The sequence below is a fragment of the Tachysurus fulvidraco genome, chromosome 7 (assembly GCF_022655615.1).
Source record: "Tachysurus fulvidraco isolate hzauxx_2018 chromosome 7, HZAU_PFXX_2.0, whole genome shotgun sequence".
NCBI lineage: Eukaryota > Metazoa > Chordata > Actinopteri > Siluriformes > Bagridae > Tachysurus > Tachysurus fulvidraco.
In genome coordinates, this window is record NC_062524.1 from 16,925,408 (window position 1) to 16,947,298 (window position 21,891).

Genomic DNA, 21,891 nt, shown 5'->3' on the forward strand with positions numbered 1-21,891 from the left:
GCGGTTCAGCTCCTGCACACCGCCGTTCAGGATCGTTAAATGCTCGACTGACTAATTCAATCATTAACCGTACAAAATGAAAGAGATTGCAGATTACATTAGCTAGCCAGCATGTGTGTTAGGAGAACCAGGTGTTCTTCATTCTGATTGGTCAGAAGCTGTTGGAACTGTTAGAACACACTTGTTCTAATACGATACTGTTTCTATGGGTCTGTGGACTTTCCGAATCTATAGCTGCTGTAAAATAAGTGATGACACGAACTAACTGTTCCACACAACAGAAAACGTATCTATATAATCGGAATTAAACAACTTACAAGCTAACACAGCTAGCTAATTTTGTCAATGACAAAAAAACAACAAACAAACAAAAAAAACAAACAGTGTAGCGAACAATTGTTTGATCAATGGTAAACAATAGGTACATTAGCTCAGGAAACTTATATTACTATATGTAACTTTAGCTAGCTATTTTCAGTGATACTTACATATTTAATATCTTTCAACAAATAATTAGGTGCACTAATTATATTCAATTTAAAAATGTGCCAGTACACTTTTGAATGTTTAAAAATTACAAATCGGAATGTTCATACCTTTATTTCAATTTGTAAGTGAAGTTTCAATTAAATTAGAACAAATCAAAATCACAATCAATTCTATTTCATACACAGTAATTAGGAGTAGAAATTTTTTAAGTTTTGCTTTTCAAATCCAAATGAAAATTTCCAGATTTATCGATCTGTTTATCAAGCTGACACTGGTTTGAAAATTATAAAGTTAAAAGTTTAAATGTTGCACACAATTTTACATCTGTCATTTGTTTTAGTCTGAATTTGCACATTTTTATGTTTAAAAATTTAATACAATCAGAATTCGATCTAATTTAACTACAAAAATTCTCTTGCACATTCAAATAAAGGCATAAAAAGTCAGATTTTTAGACTGGAATGTTTATTGGATAAGAATTTTTTGTAAATAAGGCCAATCATTCATTACATATATTCAAGTTATTCTAAGAATTCTTAGCTAATATAAATGAATGATTTACAGCAAGGTTTCATTTCAGTCTCAATATACTGTATATGATGTATGATGTAAAATTTCGGATTAAAATTTTTCTTAAATGAACAGATTTAGTTGGATACGTCATAGATCAGCAGATCAGACTGAATACTTGAACTGCTCTGAATAAGATATTTCTTTAAATTTGAACGTTTTTGTGGCATCCAATCAGAAAGCAGAGTTTTGTAGCCGGAGGTATTAGGTTTGACAGAGCAGAATGAGAGCTGTGTGCAGATTATTCTTTGACAGATGGTGTGTGTGTGTATGTGTGTGTGGGTGTGGGCACTATAACTCACATATAAGGAAGAAAGTCATAGTCACTACATAACTGCAGTGAAGGTGTGTGTATGTGTGTTTTGTTTATAGTAGTTACTAAGAAGATTCATTAGGTTCATTACATAGAGTGTGGCAGTGGAAGTAGTTGAAGAATAACGGGTAAAGACTCTGTGTGTGTGTGTGTGTGTGTGTGTGTGTGTGTGTGTGTGTGTGTGTGTGTGTGTGTGTGTGTGTGTGTGTGTGTGTTCGTCCTCTGCAGTGAGCTGGCATAAAGCCATGGTCTAAGCTCTGATGTCCTTTCTGCTTACACAAATCCACACTCTTACACATTCACACCGCTGCATTCTAGGTCTTTACCACACACACATACACACAACGTATGTCAATAAGCATATTTCTTGCACACTTAATCCTACGTAGCTCTGTGCACTGAGTGCCCAATTTGTGTGTGTGAGATGAGTGGGTGAGAGGTACTATTCTTCCTTTCTCCCTCACCCTCTCTCTCTCATACACACACTCTCTGCTACTTGAAGTGCCATCTATCATTTCCTCCCCCTCATGCACACTTTCTATAGTGAGCTATATTCATAGATGCTACAACCAAAACCCAACATTAAAGAAATGCTCCACTATATTTTGAAGAATCTTAAACAAGTATGGATTTAATAATTGATTCCACATCAAATTTTCCAACTGCTCTTCCATTTTAAGAGAGCTTTGTTACAGTTCTTGTTATTGCTATAGATGCAGAATCACATTAACCTCAATAACAAAAACGTTGTTTATTTTTCCAGAACGACGTTGTAGCTAGCAAGCACCATAACTAGCTAACAGTTGTGGATCGCTTCATATATCTTGAGTCCTGTGAGAGATTTGGAATTATGCAACAAGGCTTAGAAATTACAAGCAGCAAGACTTCACAGCGGAACAAGATGTGCTATCTCAATCAGCTAACTAAGCCACAATGCACCCTAAAAACCAGGGAGCATCGAAGGTCACTATGATCCGCTTCATATTTTCTGAAGCCTTTCAATATGACGGACAAACTCTCAGCCAACTTCATCCACAAATGTAAGTAGCTTGCGTGTAGCGTGTAATGCCTGAATTTGTGTAAACGTTATATGCAGTCACAAACTAGAGAGCTGATTGTGACATAAGCTAGGTGTATTAAGACAAAATAACCAAGGATCATACACAGAACTCCTGGACACAATCAGGAACGATATCAAATGGTAGGATGGTGGATGAAGACTAAAATCATAAAAAAAGCGTGTTGCCAGATGTAACCTCAAAGCAGCACTCAGACTACGCTAGCTAGCGAATTCACGAATCCTGTTTTTAAGGTGTCTATCATTTTATTGTCACACACCACCACAGTCCCATAACTTTATGAATTTGCTTTCTGAAAGTCTTGAGGTCTGTGAAATTTTGGGTAGCAAGAATATTGTCTGGGGTCAGATCTAGACACTAGCCTGGAGAATATTGTGGAAGTCACGAAAATCAAGTTTTCTTATGACATTGCAGTAATGGGCCTCAAAAGCAACAGTGATAAATCAGCATACAGGGAGGAAGAGGAACAGCTTGCAATGGTGCAGAGACAACAATCTATTGCTCAATATTGATAAAATCAAAGATGATTGTTGACATCAGGAAGACCCATGTTTGATCGGAAGGTCATTGGTTCAAATCCCAGGTCCACCTACCGAGCCAGGAAAGTCCAACAGCATCTTTACTTCCTGCAGAGAACAAGGAGCACAAATGGTCACCTTTCTGTCCTGGATGTCTGGGAACTGCCATGGAGGATTTTGAAAAGAGTTGAGAAGCAAATTCGCATCTTTATACCCACCACCACATATCTACAAGCACTACAAATACTAGCTTCGTAGATAACCCCTCCCACCTCCCGAATGAACTCTTCACCCTCCATCCATTTTGTGTAAAGTACCATAGCATCCATGCTGCAACAACAACCAGACACTGCAACATGTTCTCTGAGGCGTTTGTACTACTTAGCATCCACCTGGCTAAATCAAGCCCTACCAAAAAAACAGCCATCACTGCAGCCAGTTTCAGATTACAGCATTATGATATTATAGTTAGAATGTACTGCCCTGTGTGTTAATTGCCTGAAATATTTTGCTCACATCTTGCATCTTTTTTAATACCGTGAACTGTATTGTGTGATGGAAGACTATGGTCCTGAAGAAACAACATTTAGTTCCAATGTGTACAAGTTAAATGAAGGAATGACCAGTGTAATAGCTACAGGACAGGCAACGTAGATGATTGCTTGTCTGACGCTACCTCCATTATCATACCAATTCTCAAAGTGTAAAACCGAAGGGAAAGTGATAGCTTAGTGGTTAAATTGCTGGACTACTGATCGAAAGGCTGTGGGTTTAAATGCCAGGGCCAACAAGCTGCCACTCCTGGGCTCCTGAGAAAGGCCCTCAAGTAATATAAATATATATAATATAGTATAAAAGGAAGTCACTCCGGATAAGGGTGTCTACCGAATGCCATAAATATAAAACTTCCTCAAAACCTCCCACGGATAAAAATGCTACAACAGGAACTCCCATAAAGGGGTTTCATATCTTCACCAGCATGGGGGACTTTCTCAAGTTTATTTTCATCTGTCATGCTGCTTTAAATAAAGAAAATGTATCTGGAGACAAAAAAAGAAAGAAAAAACAAAAGGAGGAAATGAGGACATGGTAAATATTCGAGGTAATAGACTGACAAAATAAATTATAGCAACAAATTATAGCTTTCTTGGTAGATATTTGTCGATTTCTGTTATAGCATAACAGCTAGCAGTTGAAATATATTTGGCTCATCGTGTTGATTATTTATAAAGGTTTAAGAGTAACATTATGGCAATAAAGAGGAATAAATGTCCCCAAGGTTCCTGGAATCACCTTTGGGAATCACATGAAAAACCCACTTGACTAGACTTCTTGGTTGTCATTAGAAGAGGTGGACATGATGGTATGCTGCTAGCGGTGAAAGATGAAAACTCTGTTCCAGCTTAGTGTATTTGAGTCTATGTGTATTTGAGCCAGGAATGAAGGTGACTCAAATAAATTGATGTAAGTGTAATCAGATGTGGATCAAAGGGTTTGCATTTAAAGTCTCCTCACACAATGGATCACAAAATGGGTTCTTGTCATTATGGGAACATTTTGTTCTGCCATAAACTTCCAAAATCCTCACCACGTGTCCTTATATATTCACTTCACTGAGGAAACTGAGGACCCTCTGCACAACTTCCACATTAACTACTTTCGCGTGCAATTCGGTTTCAATTATTCGGTACTTCTTCGGTTCCCTTTTTAATTTTTTTTTTTGCCTTAGTCGTTTTTTTTTTTCGCGGGAAAAAAATGGCGCTCTCTCGCGCCGGCACGGGACGCTGTATATCGAAGTGTGCGTGCGTCACTGCTGTGCACGCGGAATCCCATACGTCCCGTTTCTGTCTCCTTTTACCGGACACACACGCGCGCGCATCTCTCTCTCTCCCTCTCTCTCTCTCTCTCTCTCTCTCTCTCTCTCTCTCTCTCTCTCTCACACACACACACAAACACACACACACACACACACACACACACACACACACATGCAAGACGGGATAGAGATGGACTATGACAGCTACAGGGTGTTATAACCAGACGCTGGTGTGTGAGTGAGCGTGGATTTATATATATATATATATATACATATATAAACCTACATATCTCTTGGCCGGACTTCATGAGGTAAGACCTGAGCTCCGTCCCAAACCGCATTTACACACACACACACACACACACACACACACACACACACACACACACACACACACACACACACACACACACACACACACACACACACACACCATACTGCAGATTAATAAACACTATCCCATGGTTTAGTATGCTTGCTTTCCTGACGTGTGCACGCGACCTCTGATTTAACGTCCTATTTGCAGCACCTATTTATTTAATACTCTGCGGTTTGGGATGCAGCGCATTCACTGTCAAGGGCAAGTCCTGCTTCGAGTAGTGTGGTGGGTGTTTAAAGTGCATGACACTGCAACTTCCCCAAGTCAAACTTACCTCAATTGTGTGTGTGTTTGTGTGTGTGTGTGTGTGTGTGTGTGTGTGTGTGTGTGTGTGTGTGTGTGTGTGTGTGTGTGTGTGTTTATAATGTTCATGAGTTTGTCTCGCGCTCTGTAAATCCCCGCATCCTCTGCACGCGCCAAAGAACGTTTACGCTATGGTCTCTCTCACCTCGTTCCGTTCACACTGCGGAATAAACCATTTTCACAACCGACTTGATTGTAATAAACGCCCAAATTCGCAAATGCCTTCACACATTATATATATATATATATATATATATATATATATATATATATATATATATATATATATATATATATATAGTTCGTTTAAATGTTCATCCTTCGGTAGAGTTGGGCTCGTGGCCATGTCTTTGCTTACACAGCACAAGATCAAATGTTAAATCAACACCTAGATTGAATTGTAGCCTCAAAACTCTTACAGTGTTAAATAAACCTAATCTAGTCATATAGCTCACTCATAGATGAATTACACAGTACCCTTACCTCAATGAATGCACATCTAGTGTTGAATTCAGCCTCAATTCAATGTTGCATTAAAACACCAACAGTCAGGAAGTTACACTGCAAAAGACACATTTGGTGTAGTTAACTCTTACAGTACTAAATGACCTCATATCCTCATATAAATAATTTCTAACGTTAAATTCAGCCTTACGGTGTTCGATGAAGTCTTATAACACTGAAATGACCCTCACAGTATTTAATACTTTCTTAAATGTATGAATTAACATATAGTGTTGCATTAACCCTGTCACTGTCGAACCGGAGCCAAAAAGCTGGAGTGATCTGGACCGACAGACTTTATTAAGCTTTGGTATTGTTAAATAGACACCTAGTGTTGAATTCACATCAAATGATATCTGCAGTGTTAATTATGTACATTTATGTACAAATTATGAACTCAGACAGGATTACACTAACTACTAGTACAAGGTTTATTATTTTTATAGTGTTGAGTTTTGAATGAATGAGTTAACACTTGGGTTTAAATAAACTTGCACATTTTCAGCTCTTTATTTAGCACTTTCAAATGAAAGCATTGATTATAGCCTCAAGTAAACAGTTTGCCTTTGGATAAAACTACCAGTGTGCGGTTAAATACCTTGTGTGGTGTTAAGGTGACTCCTGCATCACACTTACAATGAAGAATTAACATCATATAAATAATGGACCTTCATAATTAGCATTTTTTTGGTTTTGAATTGAGTTCACGTTGAACTGACCTTTGATTAATACACTGCGTAAAATGTGCAGCATTAACACTGGAGTGTGTATTTCTGAGTGTGTGCCTACGAGATAATTGTGCGCTAATAATTAAAAACATGACAAGCTACTTGATTAATGAGTTTTCTTGACGGCTAACACAACACTCTTACATGTCCAGCACTGTAGGTGTTCATTCACCAGGGGTGTAGAGTTAATGTGGAGATGCTGTCAGGCTTGAAATCAATAACCGTCTGTAGGTAAACAGGTGAACACTGGTGTTTGGGTTATTCACGCTGTGTGTATGTGTGTGAGATGCAGGTGTTCAGTCATGGACCTGAGGTCGTTGTTCTTGCTGCTGCTGCTGGTGCAGTTTTCTGCTGAAGGCGCGGCAAAAGAAGGAGGCAAACCCAAGAAAGGAAAGAAAGGCAAAAAACCAGTCGTCTGTCCTTCGTGAGTCTTTCTCCATGTGTATCTCTCATACACACAAACACACACACAAATGCACTTGAAATACAGTATATTGTGGCATCATGGTGATGTCATTTTTCATTTTTTTCTGCCCCAAAAAGTTTTTAATTGTTTCTTATCTGCCTTGGAATCACAAAACACACACACACACACACACACACACACACACACACACACACACACACACACACACACACACACACACACACACACACACGCGTGCCATGTTTGCTCAGAAGTCCATGCACCAATATTTCAGAAATGACCCGAGCGAGCGTGTCAGTCATAAAGAATTACTGCTCTGTTAGACAGAATGACCTCCTGCCCTGTGATGTCGTAGTGCTTTATGTTTATCTTCTGTTTCCACATTCAGGATCAGTGCATTTCCCCTGCAAACTCATGCTATTTTACCAGATATTTGACGTCGTTTTCTCAAAACAACTCAATCCTATCAAAGATCCGCTAGTTTATTTAGTTGATCTGATTTTACATGTTTATATTCTGTAGAGTTTACGGACGTTTTTCTACGGCAGCTGTTTTAATTATTGATTAATATACAGTGCATTGATTAAACGTACCATGTTTCTGCATTTCTATGGACACTTACAATCTTACAAAAAAAAAAATCACAGTGCTAGGAGTAGCTTAACTACCATAAATCAGGTAAACCAATAACATGATGGGGCGGAGCCAAGATAAGAAGTATCCACGTACAACTAATGCAACAAATTAAATAAAGTTAACAAAGAAAATTGCTAAAGAAGTAACAATGCTAATACTAACTAACCGTTAGATTAAACAAAAATTAATCCTCAACGTTACTATTATGTGGAACGATCTTTTGTATCATGTATAAACATCCTGGATTGGGAGGAAATCTAACTGGGATTGGAATAAAGTAAACTAGGGGAAATTGGGTTGGATTTAAAGGCTGATATATTTTCTCTTGTAGTCAAGAAAATATGTTAATTTAATTTGGAACTAAAAACAGACCGGTTTCGTTAATCAAACATGGACAGGAGAGGTGAGAGGAAGGGACAACTATGAAACTAGTGGCTTGAGATTACTGATCTGATAGTCTGGTCAACGCAGAATGTGTGGAGGGAACACACACTGATGCCTGAAGAGAATAAAACCGAATACAATATCAGTTAAACCAAACATTAAGTAAATATTCAAGTAAATAGAGTATAAACACTATAACGGTAATTAGACCTGCTTAATGCTTCCAATTCATTATGTTAGGAATTTAACTTTCTCTAGAAAAAAATTAATAAATAAAACCTCATCAAAGTTTTTGGGATGAGACAACATCAAACCATATAAAACACAGAAAACAGGTGAACACTGTAGGGCAAGCGACCAATAGGAGGAGAGAATGAAGCCAAAACAAGGTGCTGATAACGAGCTAATAACGGGATGGGTAAGAGCCAGGATAGGAACGGAAGCGTGTGGAAATGACAGTGACATGACATACGGCTAAGTATGGTGACCCATACTCAGAATTTGTTCTCTGCGTTTAACCCATCCAAAGTGCACACACACAGCAGTGAACGCACACAGCAGTGAACACACACACCGTGAACACACACCCGGAGCAGTGGGCAGCCATTTATTCTGCGGCGCCCGTGGAGTTGGGGGGTTCGGTGCCTTGCTCAAGGGCACCTCAGTCGTGGCCGGCCCGAGACTCGAACCCTCAACCTTAGGGTTTGGAGTCAGACTCTGTAATCATTAGGCCACGACATACACAATTAATATAACAAGAAAGAAAAATAGCTAAAGTAATTACGCTAAATACAACAGGTTTAACAGGACGTGGTGCTAATAAGAAATATTGTTAGCTAACAGGTTCATTAGCAGCACCAGTGCTGAGTCATGTTTATCGAGAAAGCTAATAAAGGTTTTCATATAGTTTATGCAGTGTGTGTGTGTTTGTGTGTGGAGTGTAACGTTCTGTTCGTTGATTACAGTCAACTGTCCGCAGAAGACCTCGACCGAGTTCCTGCCAATTCAACCAGCAACATTCTCAACCGTCTGCTAGTGACGTACGACTCCCGAATCCGTCCCAACTTCAAAGGTACCGACATTCATCACCATGATACCTGCTTTTTATTTAGACTGGAACAGCAAGCTCCTTCTCTTTAATACTACACAGAGACCAAGGTGTAATCAGAAAGTTTATTTTTTAAATCTTCTATGGTGATAACGCTTCAGCGTGAGAACGGCGCGACCGTATTTACATTTCCCGAGACAATACGGAGCGAATGGATGTAGATTTTTGCTTTATAAAGCAAAGTGTGTGTGTGTTTGTACAGGTATTCCAGTAGAGGATAAGGTGAATATTTTCATCAACAGCTTTGGCTCAATACAAGAGACCACAATGGTAAGCAAACTTTAAAATTGATTCCTCATTCTGTCACCCATTCATTCACCCATCCACCCATCCATACATCCATCTATCTGATCCAGACATCCATCCATCCATTTATCCATCCATCCAGCCTTTCATTCATTCATCCATCTATCATTCAATAATTAATTAATTCATTTTCTTAACTATCTATTTATCCATTCATTCATTTTTTTCATCCACCCATTTATTTATTTATTTATCTATCTATCTATCTATCTATCTATCTATCTATCTATCTATCTATCTATCTATCTATCTATCTATCTATCTATCTATCTGTTTATCTATTTATCATTTTACCAGTCCATACACCCATCTTCCAATTCATTCATTCATTCATTCATTCATTCAAAATTGTGTCTATTTATCCATTATCCAACCACCTATTTGTACATTTATATAGCCATCCACCCATTTCATCCATCCATCCATCCATCCATCCATCCATCCATCCATCCATCCATCCATCCATCCATCCATCCATCCATCCATCCATCCATCCATCCATCCTTTTATGTGTCCAGCCTTTTATTCATTCATTCATTTATTCATTCATTCTCCTATTAATTCATTAATCCATATGAATTAATTTATCCTTCCATCCAAAAAGCATGTTTAGAAAAATAAAATGATTCTTCCTCTTCCCCTTTATTCATGTCTGATTTATCCAGGATTACCGCTTGAACATTTTCCTCCGGCAGCGCTGGAATGACCCGAGGTTACGCTTGCCGACAGACTTCAAGTCGGACGCGCTGACGGTGGACCCCAAAATGTTCCAGTGCCTGTGGAAGCCCGATCTGTTCTTTGCCAATGAGAAGAATGCCAACTTCCATGATGTGACGCAGGAGAACATCCTGCTGTTCATCTTCCGCAATGGCGACGTGCTCATTAGCATGAGGTAACACTGTTCTTTCAGTCTGACTGAATCCCTTCATCCCACACATTTCTACAGCCTGCTTTCTTTTTATTGGCTCCTAATCGAAGCACCTGCATAAATCAGGGTGTTTCCTGTACAAATGAAATGGATAATGAGGAAAAACTGAGGCTTGTTTGAAGCCGATTCATCAGTTGCACTCAGATTGTTTTGATGTCGTATGACAGTTACAGAAATGGGACTTCCTTCAGCTACATGGAGAAAAGGTTTCAGTCCGTTAGTATATATTAAACAGGGCTTTATTAGGTTACGACGTATTGCTTGTAATAAAGTGCAGTTTACTGGGGACTTAATTATTCTTAATCCCGATGAATGCTGCTAAGAACTAACCACTCTCTCACTCATTTTCTACCATTTATCTGAACTACCTCGGGTCACGGGGAGCCTGTGCCTATCTCAGGCGTCATTGGGCATCGAGGCAGGATGCACCCTGGACGGAGTGCCAACCCATCACAGGGCACACACACTAGAACTAACCAAGATTTTAAAAAAAATCCTGTTCATTAGATTGTACATTAACAACTAAACTATTGAGACACAATGCAGATGATTTTATGTACTGTAATGTGATTAAATAGAATTTGGTTGTGTTAGTTGTTCATCACCGGGGCTTTAGGCTCTAGGGTTTATTAATTATGATTATGAGCTAAATGATTAAATGAAACATAAGATGAGCTTCTTCTATCAGCTCCACCATCAACTATTAACACACAACAACACACAGTAAACCTGTAGCTTTGTGACTGATTTCTTGTTGCATGCACTAGCTTGTCTCTCTCTCTCTCTGTCTCTCTCTCTCTCTCTCTCTCTCTCTCTCTCTCTCTCTCTCTCTTTCTCACGGAGTGGCACAGTGTAGTGTTTTACCCCCTGTGCTATAGCGTAAGCTGAAAAAAAAAAAAGATGGAGATGAAGAAGAAAAAGAAGAAGAGAATTGTGGGTTCGTGCTTGTCATGTCTGTGATAACCGTAGGCCAGGCGCTCCCCCTCTTCACACTTCTTTCTCTTTCTCTCTGTCTTTTTCTCTCAATCTGCCTCTGTGATTTTTCCCTCATCTGCCACTGCAGCTCTTCAGGCAGCCGGGCCTAATGAACCTTGCAGTGTGTGTCTACTCAAAAACTCTCTTTCACACACACACACGCAAGCACAAACACACACACACACTGTGTATTTCGTCAAATATGCTGTCTGTTCTAAATTAAGTCGTATATATGGATGCATGCATTTAAACTGGTGTGTGTGTGTGTGGTGTGTGTTTGCAGGTTATCAGTGACTCTGTCATGTCCTCTGGATCTCACTCTGTTTCCCATGGACACACAACTTTGCAAGATGCAACTAGAGAGCTGTGAGTAAACCCCCCCCCCCCCCACACACACACACACATACACACTGAAATCAAATGGTTCACCAGGGTCTTATACCTCTTTGTAAAGTCTACCAGGACCGAAAAGTGTTACCGTTACTGTAACATAGCACAACGAAATATCGTACTTCCCTGAAAGAATCAGCAGGGACATTGGACTTAATCGTTTACTTACTTAATGTAGCTTCTCTAACTAAATTCAGTGATGCTGCAAAAATAGTCCTGGTGTGTAGTTATTTATTAACACAGAGACATTTAGTGTGATGGAATTTACAGATACTGTATCCTTTAATAGTTTCCAATAAAGATATAGAAATATTCTCTGAAATATCTTCTTTTATAAGCACACATTCTCCATATTTGTTATTTTAGCATCTCCATAATAAAACAGCACGGTTCCCTTATTTCTGTTCAGAAACCAGAGGATGGGCAAACTTTTGCTCCCAAGTGTAAAACGATAGTCATTAGTGTGCGTTAATAAAAATAGTATAGTGCGAGTTGTTGTGGAGTCAGTAGGGGGCCAGGCACAATGCGTCAGCATTGCAGTCCTCTGTGTGGGAGGGGAAAGAATGTGTTAGGTCCAGAGTACTGAAGGCTTTTTTACACACACACACACACACACACACACACACACACACACACACACACACACACACACACACACACACAAATGAATATATGCATTCTATTTGAGCAAGGTGGTTGAAATTGCAGGTGAGGTATATGTGGAGCTGCAGGAATGTGTGTGTTATAGATTGATTCATCACTATTATATAAATGATACAGTTAACAGTGTAACCCCAGTGCTGAAAGATAGGACGCTCTCTGTATCTGTCAAGTTTGATATCATACACACAGTTTGTAGGATGTCATTCTCAGTGAAGGAGGAGTGGCTTCATTCTCATTAATAATAAAGGGGGAGTGGTCTTGAGTCCTATCGTTAATACTGATGGTGGCGTGGCTTCTGTCCTCTATCACTGATAATGATGGACGTGTGGCCTCTGTTCATTAACACTGATAATGATGGAGGCGTGGCCTCTTTTCTATATCGCCGTTAATGATGATGTGGCCTCTGTTCCCTATCACTGATAATGATGGGGGTGTGGCCTCTGTTCATTAACACTGATAATGATGGAGGCGTGGCCTCTTTTCTATATCGCCGTTAATGATGGTGTGGCCTCTGTTCCCTATCACTGATAATGATGGGGGTGTGGCCTCTGTTCATTAACACTGATAATGATGGAAGTGTGGCCTCTGTTCCCTATCACTGATAATGATGGAAGTGTGGCCTCTGTTCCCTATCACTGATAATGATGGAAGTGTGGCCTCTGTTCCCTATCACTGATAATGATGGAGGTGTGGCCTCTGTTCCCTATCACTGATAATGATGGAGGTGTGGCCTCTGTTCCCTATCACTGATAATGATGGAGGTGTGGCCTCTGTTCCCTATCACTGATAATGATGGAGGTGTGGCCTCTGTTCCCTATCACTGATAATGATGGAGGTGTGGCCTCTGTTCCCTATCACTGATAATGATGGAGGTGTGGCCTCTGTTCCCTATCACTGATAATGATGGAGGCGTGGCCTCTGTTCCCTATCACTGATAATGATGGAGGCGTGGCCTCTGTTCCCTATCACTGATAATGATGGAGGCGTGGCCTCTGTTCATTAACACTGATAATTATGGAGGTGGGAATCTGTCCCCTATCACTGATAATGATGGAGGTGTGGCCTCTGTTCCCTATCACTGATAATGATGGAGGCGTGGCCTCTGTTCCCTATCACTGATAATGATGGAGGCGTGGCCTCTGTTCCCTATCACTGATAATGATGGAGGCGTGGCCTCTGTTCATTAACACTGATAATTATGGAGGTGTGGAATCTGTCCCCTATCACTGATAATGATGGAGGTGTGGCCTCTGTTCCATATCACAGATAATGAGGGAGGCGTGGCCTCTGTTCCCTATCACTGATAATGATGGAGGTGTGGCCTCTGTTCCCTATCACTGATAATGATGGAGGCGTGGCCTCTGTTCCCTATCACTGATAATGATGGAGGCGTGGCCTCTGTTCCCTATCACTGATAATGATGGAGGCGTGGCCTCTGTTCATTAACACTGATAATTATGGAGGTGGGAATCTGTCCCCTATCACTGATAATGATGGAAGTGTGGCCTCTGTTCCATATCACAGATAATGATGGAGGCGTGGCCTCTGTTCCTAGTAGTAATAGTGATGGAAGTAAAAATGATATAGGTGTGGCCACAGTGTAAAGGACTAAAAGGAGTGGGTGTGTGTTTGTTGTTTGTAGACGGCTACACCACAAAGGACCTGGTGTTCATGTGGCAGTCTGGTGACCCAGTTCAGATGGACGAGATTGCTCTGCCTCAGTTTGATGTCAAACAAGAAGACATCGCTTACAGGAACTGCACCAAATTCTACTCTGGAACAGGTATACACACACACACACACACACACACACACACACACACACACACACACACACACACACACACACACACACACACACATCACATTCTGCCACAAGCTCTTCAACAAAATGCTGACTTCCCTTTTCTGTGCACTCTTAATTTGTGCCTGTCGATGCCTCTGAAGGCATTTAAAACTTCCTTAGACACACACATGGTATGTGTGTATATATACACACACACACACACACACACACACATATATATATATATATTCAAAAAAACCCTTTTATTTTAAAACGAGCTAATGAGCAAAACATGATGAAATGAGAAACATATCACACACACACACACACACACACACACACACACACACACACACACACACACACACACACACACACATTTTCTTTGTGCACACTGTGGTTTAGTAGAGTTTAATTTTCCCATGAGACTTTCTCTTACATAATGTTCTGCTCACCTTTTTATATAAGAGAATCAAGTATCAAAAATTAAATCTGTCTGTCTTTCTCTCTCTCTCTCTCTCTCTCTCTCTCTCTCTCTCTCTCTCTCTCTCTCTCTCTCTCTCTCTGTGAGATTAACCTCGTTAACATGACTGAACACGACTGAACACGACTGCTAAGTGGAAATAACAGTAATAAGGATATAGTCTTAAACGTGTCAGAATTCTCTGGTGAACACTTCTGTAGCGACGTGTACTTCCGATGTAGTATAAAAGAGATCAAATACCTGGGGATGTGTAGTTATAGGAAACGAAACTGGAAGTGTTCTTAGACATGGAAAGTATCCAGATGTTGGTTGCGGCGTGAATCTGCAAGTCATGTGCCGTAAGTCAGATCTATTCGCGGATGAGCTTAAGGAGACTTTAATCTCTGTGCTGTATGAATCACAGCGTGCTTTACACCTGCTGAGGGTGAATGAACACGGGGGTAAATGTGAAATATAGTATACAGCGTACAATAAACCATAACCGCAAAGCGGAACATATCCATTCCTTATATATTCCTTATATAAAACAGCTGCACATGAGATCTTCCCCTGGTTAAACTCTATAGAACAATGACAGAAAATAAATACAGGAACCGTTTGTCTTTGCTATAGTGACGGGTAATAAACAAATGATTATTTTTTATTCCTTTCGGGTGAGTCGTGGGTGGATGAGAGGCACAAGTCATTAATGATGGAAAATTAACTACGTAATCTAAATATCAGATAAAAATTTTATTTTGTTCTGGGAGAACCAAGATTGTTTCCCACAGCTGCAGCGGCTTGCTAGGAAAATCGGCGTGAGCGAATATTCATTTAGTGCAACAGGCAGTGTTTTAGAGACACGACGGAATCGCCTGAATCCCGACACAGTTTGTCGTAGGGCTAAAAATATACGGCATGTTCTGAAGACTATAAGCAACGAGTTACTGGGAAAAATAACTCACCTATTCGTGAACTTCAGAATCAGAATAAGGTTTATTGGCAGGTTCTGTAGGGTCACATGTACAGGAATTTGTCTTGGTGTGTAGGTGCATAATAATAATAGAGAAGATCTTAAATATAGGAAACAAAGTGACATTCCAACTAAATTCTGGAAGGGAGTAAAACCTGTGTTTATGCTATTAATAAAATGTGCGGGTTGGGTGGAAAATTATGGTGCGGGTGGGCGGATGATTTATATGAAGCATTTGGGTGACTTTTGAGCTGATCCGCGCATCTCTACTCTGCTACAATATGTAAATGTTTTGACCCAATGGTCATGTTGTCTGAAAATTTGATAGAATAAATTTGCTGGAAATTGCTGTCATTATTTACAAAAGACAAACTGATTCTAAGTTCAAATAATCAGCGGATTTATCTCACTGTTGTGAAAGCTGAAAAGCAGGATCTGATTGGATTGTAGTGAAGGGGGTGTGGCCTGTCTGATTGTCAGTAAAGGGGGTGTGGTCTGAGGGTCTGATGGAGGACATGACTTTGGTATCTTGGCCTTGATATCTTTATCCTAATAGTGGAGAAGATGTGGCCTTGGTGTCTGTCTTAAAGGGGGTGTGGTCTGAGAGTCTGATTGTCTTAGTAAAAGGGGTTTGCCATGGTGTCTGATTGTCTTAGTAAAGGGGATGTGGCCTGGGTGTCAGATTGTCTTCGTAAATGGAGTGTGACCTGAGTGTCTGATTGTCTTAGTAAAAGGGGTGTGGCCTGATTGTCAGATTGTCTTAGTAAAGGGGGTGTGGCCTGAGTGTCTGATTGTCTTAGTAAAGGGGGTGTGGCCTGAGTGTCTGATTGTCTTAGTAAAGGGGGTGTGGCCTGAGTGTCTGATTGTCTTACTAAAGGAGGTGTGACCGGTCAGATTGTCTTAGTAAAGGGGTGTGGCCTGAGGGTCTGATTGTCTTACTAAAGGAGGTGTGGCCTGTTTGATTGTCTTAGTAAGGGGGTGTGGCCTGAGTGTCTGATTGTCTTAGTAAAGGGGGTGTGACCTGCGTGTCAGATTGTCTTACTAAAGGAGGTGTGGCCTGTCTGATTGTCTTAGTAAAGGGGGTGTGGCCTGACGGTCTGATGTAGGAGATGGCTTTGGTATCTTGGCCTTGATATCTTTGTCCTAATAGTGAGGGAGGCCTGCGTGTGTGCTTGTTTTAGTGGAGGAGGCCTTACAGAACGTACCTTTCACAATACAGTAGCTATTTAACAGCTCTGTGTTTGTATCACATGTAGAAAAAATAGAAATAACTGTAAAAGAAGAAGTGGACTGAAGTATTCCTCTCTCTTCCTGTAGGATATTACACGTGTGTGGAGGTGATATTCACTCTCAGGAGACAGGTGGGCTTCTACTTGATGGGGTTCTATGCTCCCACGCTCCTCATCGTGGTCCTCTCATGGCTGTCTTTCTGGATTAACCCCGATGCCAGCGCAGCCCGCGTCCCTTTAGGTCAGTCTGATCAGAACTGTGCTGATGGGTAAAAAGATGTGGTAATTTATTCCATTGTTTCTTTGTGTGTAAAGTGTTCTTGAGTGTTTCAGAGCTTTTTTTATTTCTCCCTTAGGAATATGGACAATATGAAAGTGTCCCTAAAAGCAAATAGAAAGAGGGCTCAACCTCTCTCTCTCTCTCTCTCTCTCTCTCTCTCTCTCTCTCTCTCTCTCTCTCTCTCTCACACACACACACACACACACACACACACACACACACACACACACACACACACACACACACACACACACACTCTCTCTCTCCCTCTGCAGGTATTCTGTCTGTCCTATCTCTCACTTCTGAATGCACATCTCTGGCATCTGAGCTGCCGAAGGTCTCCTACGTGAAGGCCATCGATGTCTGGATGATCGCCTGCCTGCTCTTCGGCTTTGGCTCTCTGGTGGAGTACGCCGTGGTTCAGGTGTGTGTGAGGGTGCGAGAGTCAGTCTGTACAGTACAGGAAACAGTACAGGAAACTTAAGTTGGCCTGTGACTTAGAGCAGTAATAAGACTGAACCTAGTTTATCTCTAGCTTTTGCTTTCATAACTATACTCAGTAGTGAAGCTATTGGACTGTCCATAGAATTAAAATAGAAATAGAATAAAAAAACAGATATAGAATGATCTGAACAAACAAATGAAATTTTTTTATTAGAAAATATTAAAATATATTTTTAAAGACAGATTTGTTGCAGAACAGAATGATTATTGTAATAAACTGTGAAGAAAGTAAGCAGATCGGAACAAAATAGTCTGGATTTGATCCTGATATCATCAGACCTACCTCGTGTTTTCACTAAAATGACATAAAAATCATGAAACATACTAATTCTCGGGTTCAAACCTATATCAGAAAAGGTGTTGAACAAGAAGGAAGTTTTTTAGCTGATTGAAAAATCTTCAATTTAATTGAATTCACTTCTAATAAAGATTAGGATTTGATTTATACATTCTGTCTGAAGCGGAATATTCTAGTAAATCTTTTAAACCTCGGAGTACAGAGAGCGAAAATATGAGCTGGGATTTTAGCCAAGCAGTTTTTTTTACGCTCTTTTACAACCAGGTCTGTCAGAAGCAATTGAAGTGCACATTACTTCAGTTCCAGTAAAGCTCTAGTGGTGGCTTCGGGGGGACGTAATGAGCAACTGCGGCGTTGCTATCGCTTGTGATGTGTTTCTACTATCACTTCACCACGTCACGTGTCTTCACCAGCCTGCTGTTGGTGTGAATGATATGACAGGTGATGCTGAACAGTCCCAAACAGATCGAGGCGGAGAAGGCGAAGATGGCGGAGAAGGAGAAGGAGAAAGAGAAAGAGAAAGAGAAAGAAGGGAAGACAGCGTCCAAGGCCAACTCCATCAACGGCACCGGAGGAACCCCGATTCATGTCAACACACTGCAGGTGAGTATTCTCACATACACGCACGCACACACACACACACACACACACACACACACACACACACACACACACACACACACACACACACACACACACACACACACCACACACAGTGATGTCATATGGTCATAATGTCAAACCTGCAGTAGGCGTGGCCTAAATTGACAACATGGCTCCAGTTCATAACCGCATAATCCACCATAAATGTTTCTGCTTTTCTGCTTAACACAGCTGTAAAGATGTCCGAATGCGCCATCTCGGTAATCATTACGGACAATGTCAGTAAAGATTACGGTGACTTTTACCTTCTGTAAAAAGGTCCAGAAAAATCACCTCAGGTAATACTAATACCGTCCGAAAAGACTCGCTGTAAATATGTACAGTAAAATTCTGTCATTTCCTGTTTAAAAGTAGTTTTTGGCGCGTTTTGCAAGCATGGAGGCGCTTGAAACAGGAAGCAACGTCATACGCACATGACGAGAAGGAGGTTACTGTGGTGCGTAAAGTGCGAGTTACCCCTCCCACTTCTGCTAGTTTTACTGAGATGTCTTGTCCCGTGCGAATTGGCCAATTAATATTACAGACGTCCTGAGGTAAAATTGCATTACTCCACGTCCCCACGTAGAACTAGTCCCGTCCGAATAGGGCTTAAGAAGAATTTAAGGTACTCATGATGGTAAGCCTGTGTAGTACTCAAAGTGGTTGTGTGTATAAGAGATTTCTGTCTAAAGCTGCAAAGATTTCCCCTGGAAATCTTTTTAGCTTCTTCATTATTAATCATGTACACGCTGAGCTGGACTGTTCTGATCACGCTCAATGAAACACGGGGTGAAGACGACTGGACCTTTCTGTGGGTCTGTGGGATTTGAGGATAATGTGCTTGAACAGACGCGAAGCCTGAAGCGATGGTGCTGCAGCATGCTGGGGATTGTGTTCATTTTACAGTGTACAGCTCCACAGCTCCAGAGTAGTGTAAAGTTCTGACCAATCAGATTCGTGAATTCAAAAAGACATGGCCGAGGAGTGTGTTAGAGCTGTAGTATGCTATGTTTATTGCTGAAATGAGTAACGTCATTCCTTCTCCAGCCTCTCTCAGATGTGTGTGTTGTGTGTCGTGTCTCTGCACCTCCAGGTGGTTGAAACCCGTTGTAAGAAAGTCTGCACGTCCAAGTCGGACCTGCGCTCTAACGACTTCAGTATCGTTGGATCTCTGCCACGTGACTTTGAGCTCTCCAACTTTGACTGCTACGGGAAGCCCATCGAGTCCTCGAACGTGTTGCTGAAATCGCAGAACAAGAATGCTAAGAAGCCAGCGCCCCCAAAACCCGTCATCCCGTCCGCCGCCAAACGTGTCGACCTGTATGCTCGCGCCCTCTTCCCTTTCTCCTTCCTCTTTTTTAACGTCATCTACTGGTCCACTTACCTGTGAAGAGCTATGGGTGTGTGTGTGTGTGTGTGTGTGTGTGTGTGTGTGTGTGTGTGTGTGTGTGTGTGTGTGTGTGTGTGTGATATTGAGCATGCGTAACTGCCAAGATATGGTTTCCAGCTTGTACCAAGTACAATGTCTGCTAAATGCTGTAAATATTTGAGGTTCTATTTAATGTGGCAAAAAACATCATCTCCAAATGAGATTCGTGTGATACCAAAAACCACAGATAAACAGTTTAACCTCCCAAACCGATCACAGAAAAAAGCTGTGCAGTCGGGAGCTGCTTGCTGGCAGTGGCAACTCGGACACGAATGCTGGATTTGTGCAGGGGATACTCCAAATAATTCATTCAAAAAAAGTCATTTTCAATAAAAATTTATTTACATATCAGTTTCCTAACTTCCACATGACCGTCCTTTCATCCCTTCATCCTGAAAGAGAACATTAACCATCACAAAACGTTCTCCACTTGTATATACACACACACACACACACACACAGTACATTATTATATACATTATACTGTGCATTATATTTGTACATGCAGCAAATTTTATTAAAGAGCATATTGAAGAGCTAGATTTAAAAATAAATTCACATTTAAGTTAAACAAAATGGATATTTATATCATAGAAATATATATGGATATGATAACTAACTAGACAAATCATCAGTTATTTTCATTTATTTTTTTAAAAACATACAGAAAAGGGTTTATTATAGTACTTGAAGATATTTTTTAGCAGAATTTAACATCCAGTCAGCTCCAAATGGTTCGTCATATCATGGTAAAAATCAATCCAGCTTCAACGGCGGTCATTTGTGGCACTAAATGAAAAAAAAAAAGAAGTGTTTACTTAATTACAGTGTTGTTTCGAGTGCATGAGTGGAAAGCCCAGACTTATTTCTACCCTGCTTCACTGCATCAAGATGATCAGACATGTGTGTGTGTGTTTGTGTATGTGTGGACCCTTATTTTTTGCACCTGTACACTGACCCAAATCTATTCTAAACTATGTTACCCCATATACTATACTGCAGACTGGGCATTTCTCTAACGTATTATTATCTCAAGGTTTTTGCTGCTAAGCCAGTTATGTTCTGCATGTTCCCACAAGGCCGTGTGTGTCAGACAAGTGTGTATAAAAGGCAGATGCTGTTACATTAAAGAGCTTCGTTTATCAACGTGGACCTTTTTGAGTTCTCTTCTTTTTACACTGTGTATAAGGAAAGACATTCCAATTAGGTTTCTGTTTTTCTTCCTAATACTGTGAGGCAGCAGAAACACAGCCTGCATATTATGGCAATCTGAATCAAACAGAACAAAACCCAGATCCTGTTGTTATGGTCTTCATCTCCACTCGTTTGTCCAGAGTTACGCTGAACTTTTCAGCACGCAACGGCAATGCTGAGTCTTTCCATCATTGACGCACTCCATTACAACTTTAAATGTCAGTGGATATCAGGGGAACTGTGGATATGTAACTTGAGGAACAGCTCAATATAACCACTTATGTCCAATTATAACAAAATGTCAAAGTTCAGGTGTATATTTCAGACAGGAGAAAAGGGGGTTCCTGTGAAGATGATCCAGAATGCACAGGGGAAATAATTTACACCAACACAGTACAGTGCACTTGTATGATTGTTTTACATCGAGTGTTATTATAACAACACAAGGCTAAAGTGTCAGACTTTTTATCCGTTTATTGCTACAGTTAATGCTGTGTTTCAAATAGACACCAGTGTCAGGTCCATGGTTGTTAAATGTCCATCACTCTCTCTGTGATTGAATTTGAACACTTTCTAA

General features: G+C 40.5%; 1 protein-coding gene and 1 long non-coding RNA gene across 4 annotated transcripts; one reads left to right on the forward strand and one right to left on the reverse strand.

The window, feature by feature from the left end:
* Window positions 1–1,493: 1,493 nt before the first annotated feature.
* Window positions 1,494–6,019, reverse strand: LOC125145196. The gene is made up of 2 exons (XR_007143511.1): window positions 5,951–6,019; window positions 1,494–3,077 (listed from the first exon to the last, which is right to left on the reverse strand). It is a non-coding gene; the product is annotated as an uncharacterized LOC125145196 (long non-coding RNA).
* glrba (glycine receptor, beta a) lies at window positions 2,209–21,270 on the forward strand. Of its 3 annotated transcripts, none has more exons than XM_027134891.2 (11): window positions 2,209–2,412; window positions 6,992–7,123; window positions 9,112–9,218; window positions 9,457–9,524; window positions 10,226–10,452; window positions 11,747–11,829; window positions 14,159–14,299; window positions 17,056–17,208; window positions 17,523–17,671; window positions 18,491–18,652; window positions 19,785–21,270. In XM_027134891.2, exons 1-11 carry the CDS (start codon window positions 2,306–2,308, stop codon window positions 20,079–20,081), a joined length of 1,626 nt encoding a protein of 541 aa, XP_026990692.1. In that variant the 5' UTR covers window positions 2,209–2,305; the 3' UTR covers window positions 20,082–21,270. The 3 variants fall into 3 exon arrangements, with proteins under 3 accessions (XP_026990692.1, XP_047672240.1, XP_026990693.1); XM_047816284.1 differs by lacking the exon at window positions 2,209–2,412 and adding an exon at window positions 4,622–5,096 and having other exon boundaries at window positions 6,986–7,123; XM_027134892.2 differs by lacking the exon at window positions 2,209–2,412 and adding an exon at window positions 4,623–5,096.
* Window positions 21,271–21,891: the final 621 nt, after the last annotated feature.

Bases quoted from the DNA above. Each gene is read 5' to 3' on its own strand.
- glrba (XM_027134891.2), top strand. From the start codon at position 2,306: ATGCACCCTAAAAACCAGGGAGCATCGAAGGTCACTATGATCCGCTTC. The intron at 9,219-9,456 runs GTACCGACATTC...GTGTTTGTACAG, and splicing joins AATCCGTCCCAACTTCAAAG to GTATTCCAGTAGAGGATAAG. The intron at 11,830-14,158 runs GTGAGTAAACCC...TGTTGTTTGTAG, and splicing joins CAAGATGCAACTAGAGAGCT to ACGGCTACACCACAAAGGAC.